The 7,780-nt window shown below is 37.2% G+C and overlaps 1 protein-coding gene across 5 annotated transcripts in view; it reads left to right on the forward strand.

The window, feature by feature from the left end:
- KIAA0825 (KIAA0825 ortholog) overlaps nucleotides 1-7,780 on the forward strand; it is a 211,402-nt gene that overhangs the window by 89,657 nt on the left and 113,965 nt on the right. For 3 of the 5 annotated variants that reach the window (XM_017735435.1, XM_008634580.2, XM_017735438.1), the window contains 2 exons: nucleotides 371-526; nucleotides 4,832-4,926. In XM_017735435.1, coding sequence (XP_017590924.1) covers nucleotides 371-526; nucleotides 4,832-4,926 — 251 coding nt within the window. Of the gene's footprint in view, nucleotides 1-370; nucleotides 527-4,831; nucleotides 4,927-5,645; nucleotides 6,107-7,780 lie in introns of those variants that run through there. The other 2 variants (XM_017735437.1, XM_017735436.1) reach the window with 2 other exon arrangements.

The raw sequence follows: 7,780 nt of genomic DNA on the forward strand, positions 1-7,780 counted from the left end.
TTTTCCAAAATGTTTAATTCGAAAGACATAAAAAACATTTGTTTTTCATTTCTACATATACCTAACACATATGTGTGTATGTTCTCATTTATTTTATATATATATAATTTGACAACAATTTCAAAACAATAGGTTAGATTGTTCTGTTTTGCTTCAGTTGGGTGCATGTTTTTGGAGGTTATTTCTTGTTTATTGTAAAATGGTAATATTCTTAAAAAGTTATCTATTTTTTAAGAGATTGTTTATTCCCCGCTTATTAAAAGCAACTTCTATCAAGCATTCTGTAAACTTATGCTTGAAATGTAGGCAAATTTCACTTAGAAAGCTAGGTGGCCTGTACTATATGTGTGGTTGCTTTTTCTTTCAAAAGGAGTATTTGAAAGAGCAGCTGTCCTGGGAGAACTTTTCTGAAGATGGTGTTACCTCGAGTCAATGCCTGCCTTTGACACTGAAGGACAGAGAAGAGCAGCCTGACTTCAACCCTTTCCAGGTGTACAGACAATCTTGTGCAAAAGTATTCAATCAGGTTTGTGAAAATCTGAGATCTTGGTTGTGGTATCACTTTTACTTCTTAGTCTTATTATTATCATGATAATGACAAGGACTGAATGTATGAAAATGAACTTAATTACATGTGCTCACATATTTTATGAAGTAGAAAGGAATATTATTCCTTCGGAATCTAATGAGTGTACCCTCTACAATATCACGGTGTTCAAAAAGCCATTACCATTGTTTCTTTTACCGGAATTATTGCATGGAAGAGCAGTTTGCATTTACTTATACTTTCTGTGTTCAGTATACTGAAGGAAAGTCCATAGTAGCAATGACATTTATTACATCTGTGCAATAGTACATAGGGTTAGTCTTAGTCCTTCAAAAAAGTAATGTCAGAGCTCTTTAAGTTCACATTTAGAATCTTCCTGATGGGTCTTTCACAGAAATGTTGAACAGTTAAGTAAAAAATGCTCTGGAAGTACAAAGATTTTACAGAAAAGTGAGACTAAACAGGGGTAAAACACACACACACATACAAAAACCCCTAACATCCATTTCTCTGTTTTTCTAAATCATGCTTGTAATATGCAAAGGATTATAATTTACTTACAGAATTTAGTTTCCTGATAATGGAGCAGTTAAAGAAAAGAGATCTGGTTGCCTAAATCTCTGCTGGAGCCCCCCATGACCAGCTCATTACACAAAATGCTAAATAGTTTCTGATATCACTTTGATACTTAAAAAATCTTATGTCATCATTTCTCATATATTCTTAATACATCATCAGTGCTTTTGATTCCAGCCTTCAATTCAAATATTTGAAAAGAAATGGTATTACAGTGACATGAAATTCACTTAACAGACTTGTGTAGAAATGCATCCTTTTTCAGTGCAGCTGTGCTTCTTCACCGTGTACTCTCCTAGCCCAGTAGAAATTGGTCTATTTCATCAGTTATATTGCTGTAAAATAGACTTGTTTTTCTTACTTGTTTAATGAATGCTTAATCATTGTCATGTTGCAATGAAAGTGTTAATATACTGAAAAAGGAGACAAATACCAATTCCGCAGAGAAGTTCACTGCAGAGAAACATGCTTTGTAGAATCCATGGATCAATAAAATCATAGAATAGCTTGAGTTGGAAGGGATTTTCCAATCAAGAATCACAGAACCACAGAATGGGTGAGATTGGAAGGGACCACAGTGGGTCATCTGGTCCAACCTCTCTGCTCAATCAGGGTCATCCCAGAGCACATGGGCAGAGAATTGCATCCAGATGGTTCTGGTGCAATATATCTGGTGCAGAATATCTCTGGTGAGGGAGACTCCGCAGCCTCTCTGCGCAATATGTTCGGGTGGTTGGTCACCCAGGCAGTAAAGAAGTTCTTCCTCATATTCAGCCCAGAAAGTACTGTGGGCTGCATCAAAAGAAGCATGACCAGCAGGTCAAGGGAGTTGATTCTGCCCATCTGCTCCATTCTGGTGAGACCCCACCTGCAGTGCTGCATCCAGCTCTGGGGTCCCAGCACAGGAAGGACATGCACCTGTTGGAACAAGTCCAGAGGAGGGACACCAAAATCACTAGAGGGATGGAGCACTTCTCCCATGAAGAAAGGCTAAGAGAATCACAGCTGTTCAGCCTGGAAAAGAGATGGCTTTGGGGTGACCTAATTGCAGCCCTGCAGTACTTGAAGGAGGCTTACAAGAAAGGTCAAGTGTGGATACAATATTGCTGATAGCAAGAATTTTTCCAGCTCTTTTCTAAGTCCGTGAGAGACTTTTCTCTTTCACAGAAGATATTCGCAGAATTTTGTAAACCATGAACACCTGCAACCTTGGAAAAGCCTTGTTTATGGTACAGTAGAAAAATATTTTGACAATGGATGTTTTAGGATTTTAGCCAATCACCCCAGAAAAGGTCTATAAAAGAGTTTGTAAAATAATTAAATAAATCAACCTTGCTGCACAATTCCAGCCTGCTGGATCTTCTCTCCTCCTCCCTATGGCTGCGGGATACAGTATAATTACTACGGTAATAGTGAACATTCTATGTATTCTGTGTTGGTATATGTAAAAAACATTGTACATCATTTACTCTTTTTGTTGCATTTAGTGGAGATAGCTCAGTGTAGTTACTGTGCCAGATGTAGGTTGAGCTCTGGGGGCTGGAAATGCCAGGAGCCCCAGGCAAGAGGCCATGAACTGGCCTCATATCTTTGCACAACAAAGTACCTGTGGCACCAGCCAGGTGACTACACATTCAGAGACAGGGCAGGAGCCGATGACTCAGCTGGAAGACAGCAGACTATGGAGCACTTAGACTGTGAGAGGGTGTAACAGCCTGTGTAGGAGCTTGAGCTGTTACTCTGTCATTGCATTGTGATAAAATTTCTTTAAGCTACCAGACATCTGAGACTCTCCTATGGGAAACCTTGTCTGACTGCATGGGAGTGGTGTGTGCAGGGAGTCAGGTGGGGAACCCATCAACTTAATTTGTTTGGTGTGAAGGGGCCTCAGTCCCACCTGTTAAAGTCTCTTGGTGGTGAGAGTGTGACTGCCAGAGCGCTCCTGAATGGCCATACAGGAAAGTTTTCTTCTAAAGTTTTGCTAATTGTTTCCCATTCACGTAAAATTTAGCAAGGTACTTAATCATAGTTTCTATGAATTTTACTGCTCCTGAAATCTGGACCACTGAACTGCTGTTTTAAGATCAACTAACATTTTTGTTGATGCTAAGTAAATTTCTTACCTTTCAACTGTCCAGTTCAGTAGCTGATTCTAGGAATTGTGTAATTTCTGTTAACAATTCAGCCACTTCATTCTTACATTCTTGCAAAAGTCTTAAACAATCACCATCTGGTCCTAATAACTTGTTGCTCTTGATTTTATCTGTTTGTCCTGATACCTCAATCTGTGCTAGTGCTACTGCTCCTCTGTTATCTAGTGAGCTTAAGTCTAGGGTATGCAACAGTATCAATCAATGCTAGAAAGAAATTATTTCCCTTTCCTGAAGTGGCTTTTTTTCAAACTAATCCTTTACTTTTTCACAGAATTGATCAGTCTGTGGAATTTTGTGAGTCAGAAATTTTATCTGGTATACTTAAAAATTTCCTCTTTGTTTTCATGACTGTTGCTACCCTATAGCTACCCTATAGCTTCCCCTATTTATCCCTCTTGATTTTACAAGTACTTCCTCCACATGTATTCATCTATTTTTAATTCTAATGCTCTTCTTGTACGGTTCACTTAGTCGAATCTTTTCTCCTTCTTTCTCATTTATCAGATGTTCACCTTTTCTTATTCATTCACTTTCTACTTTCACAGTATTTTGTATTTTCTTTTTACCCTTATTTCCTTTTCATACTCTGTATTTCACCTTTGTTTTTCTACTTTACTTAAACATGCATGCCAAAGATGAGGGTTAGGGAGTAAATTAAGTAAGGAGAAGGAAAGTGATAAAATACAGATGGAAGGAATAGGAGGGATTGCACTGATTCTGCTCTCCCAGGTGAACCAAGTGCTGTCTCTAAGAAGAAAAAGATGCACTCCAAGTTGAACTTTACTGTTATTTAGGTTTATTTCCATTGTTTTGACTTGCTTAAACTTTTTTTTTTAACCTACTCAGTGCTCTTTTAGTGTTACAACAATAACTTTGTATTTATTTCCTACCAAGAAGGTTGAATTATAGTCACTATTTGACCACTGCTGACAATGAAACTGAATATTATGCAACAGGATTTACTGTTTTGTAAACATAAGAATGTTGTGTGTGGTCTTTCGTCTGCCCACTATTATTGTAGATTGCTTTTATTTATTAAATAAGTGATATGGAGCTATATTTGTTTATATTTCTGGATTTAATGCTGTTTATAAAAACCATCTGGTGACTAGAGTGCCTTAAAAAACAATAGACAACTAAACCTTCACTCTAATTATGATACAGGTTACACCTTGAATTTTTCATTACAAACTTTTTGCTGACAGCAGAAAATGCAAATTGTTGTTACATAAAAAGTTACCAACTAATTTGCTTTTCAGACAATGAGTTGAGCTCTCAGACAAAGTAGTTGATCAGAATGCCATCAACAGTTGTAAAAATAATGGTTAAAAAACTGATTTATCTTTTTATAAATAGTGGCTATGTCCCTAATTAATTAATTAATTGCTGTCTTATTGGAATAAAAACCTTCTTCTGTGGACATGATTGATATCATCTTTCTAAGTCCTCATTCTAGACCCTTCTCCTTGGTTAGTATATCACAGCTGGAGCCTTAATGTACTGGTCATATTAATGCTGATTAATAACTAACTAGCTTCTTGCCATGTATCAACAGTCAGCCATTACTGAATGGAACTGGAATTGGTCAAGCTTGCTGCCAGGTTATTTGGGACTGAATCAGATGGCCTTCAGGGTGCTGCTGACACACAGGTAAGGGGATTTTGGCAAATAATCACATTTTCCTTTTGTATTTTTGACTTTGTAATAGTGAATTCACAAAGATTTTACTGGTGCAATTTATAAAATGAACTTTGCATTTCTTTTTAAATACCCAATTTTAAAATGGAGCAACTTTTTTTTCTGTTGTATTTGATCCATACTCAGATAGCTTCCAGTTCCTGTTTTGAAGAGTATAATTTGTTCTTTCTGTCTGAAAACTATATGGATATATGTTGATATTGCACTTAATAATGTTTTGGAAAAAAATTATTAACTTTCGCGAACCTATTCTGCTCAGGGAAATTTCAGCACAGAATTAAGCAATGATTACTCAAGTTGCAAAGTATCTTAAATTCAGTTGTGGGCATGCCAAGAGTGGCAAGAAATATAAAGGGTTTCCTTAATAGATCTTAATTAATAAAACTTATTTTAATATTTTATTGCCTTTTTACTTGTAAAATGTAACTGCTTAATTTTTAGGCAGGACTGATTTGCTATCTAGAAATTAGAGTGACAATTTCAAAAGTGTGTGAATTTGCATGTCAAAAATGTTTTGGGTTTTGTATCCCATTTTCTCAATTTATCACTAGCAGTTAGTCTTAAACATTTAATTCTTCCTTCATTTCATATACAAAATATTTGTACAGTGTATTTCTAGTTTTCTGTCTTAATTGTGATAAGATTACTTCTTTCCAAGGTTTGTTATTCAGTTGTCTTCTCAATGTCCTCTGCTACCCGTTACCAGACAGACTGTGAAACTGTGCAGACTTTTGGTGTTAAATGCCAGAGACAATACAGTACTAATTTTTTTTTTTATAGTTCTACTGTTGATTGCTATCTCATGTCCTTCATTAAAAATGAAATAGTTTGTCCTTTTAAAAGAGACTGTCATAGAAACTCTTTGACTCAAACTGGTTCTTGAACTACTCTTCATGTTATTGTCATCAATATGAGCCAAAGGGAGCAGAAGACTGCTGTGATTTGCTGAGGAAACATATTGTATGGACATTTCATATTCACTGTTCTCTTGAAACTATTTTATTTTTCTTTTGATCTCTATAGACGTTATAAAGAAGTCATGTGTATGCCTCCTCTGTCCTTCTCTGTATTTCACACCCATGTTATATCATCTATTACTTTTAATTTAATAAATTCCCTAATTGTTGTCATCTTTCCTCATTTGAAAATTTCTTCATTCATTGCCCTTCTGCATGGTAAGGAAATTCTCATCTAGAAATGACATTATGCAAGCCATTAATAATTAGCTCATGGATTTATTATTTCAGCCACTCTACAGACCAACAAATCATTTAGATCCACTGTGATCATAAAGTAGAATAGCTAATCCAGTATCTGCCATAGCAACCAGCATCTTCAACACAGCTTGTCTTTATGTAATTTTATCTTTAGCATAGCTAGTGTGTCTGCTCATACTTTCCAGCTGACTAGGACAATTCTAGCTGTTCTTGTGGTTACTCAATCAAGCTTTGCAGTAAGACTTAGGAGAGCCCTATCTTTAGGTGATTCTTCTTGCTCCTTCCTAGAACTGCCTAAATATCAGCCTTTCTTGTGCTCCACACTTAACATTCAAGCTGAATGAGTGCGTGATTATTTTGACGTCCCATTTATAATGGACCTATTCTGTTTGTACTGTCTCCCTCCTGAGACGAATTAAACAAAACCACGGGCAGTACTTGAACTATGTCAGAACCATCCGTTTATAAAGTGGAGTGCCAAAATATTTTAATTACTTCTTTCTTTGACACATGCTAAAGCTTTCCCTGAATAGTTATGTCTGTGCAGGCAAAAATGTTTTTACCAGTTCACAGTGATGTTGGAATGGTATTTATTTCCTTTTTTTCATATTTCAAGAGAAAATACTGTCAGTTGCTTATGAATTAAAAAAGCATGGGCTTTCTTTTGAGAAAAAAAAAAGTGAAAATGCTTAGGGGACTCATTTGCAAGGGAAATGCTCCCCTAACCTAGTTAACTGAGTTAGGTGAGAGGGTGTTTTGAGAGCATTGTCCCAGAGCCAGCAAGTGTTAGGTAAATTAATTGGTTGGTGGTTAGGGGAAAGTAAAAGACTTTCAGGACTGGTTAAAAAGGAAATGAATTGTTGTCTACTACTCATTGCTGGCTTCACACAATGATGGGAATCTAACCATGCATTCCTGTGATCCTCAAAGTAGAAGTGTCTAGGAAATTTTTCAAATTAAAGATGTGGATGGTTATAGGGCCCCAGAATTCTTTCACTGAGTCCCTCAAGGGGGCTTACACAGGTTTATTTATGTACCCTGAGTTAGGTGCAAGTTGTTAACTGGCAAACTTGAGAAAATCAGGGAACCTTAGAAAAAGTTTAAAGCAACATTGAATCAACATAAAGCATTTGACAAGGCATTAATTTAGCAAGCTGTAGGCCCATTCAATTTAACAAACTTCAACCCATCTGATTTTAATTTATGCAGACTTCAAGAAGAAGGAATTAGAAGAAGGGGAAAGAGAGAAAGAAAGAAAGAAGAGATATGATAAAGAACAAATATAGTTACCACTGTGGTTCCAGCAATGTTTCTGCTAATATGGGTGGTAGGTTCAAGACGTGAGCTTGCCTCGTGCTTGGCTTGAGTATGCTTTGGCTTTCCTGGGCCCTTCCCCCAGGTGGGATGTCTGGTCTGGTAGCTACTCTGGGGCTGGGTTAGGGGCTCCAGGGGCAGGTATGGAACATTGCCTCCACCGTGCCACTGCGGGGCTGGGATCCAGGCTCTAGGGGGTGGGGTGGATGGAGCAATGCACCACCTCACCAGGGCAAGGCTTGTCTTGTCCCCTTTCCCACACCATCACCTGCAAG

This window comes from Corvus brachyrhynchos, unplaced genomic scaffold (assembly GCF_000691975.1).
Source record: "Corvus brachyrhynchos isolate BGI_N302 unplaced genomic scaffold, ASM69197v1 scaffold22, whole genome shotgun sequence".
NCBI classification, from domain to species: Eukaryota; Metazoa; Chordata; class Aves; order Passeriformes; family Corvidae; genus Corvus; species Corvus brachyrhynchos.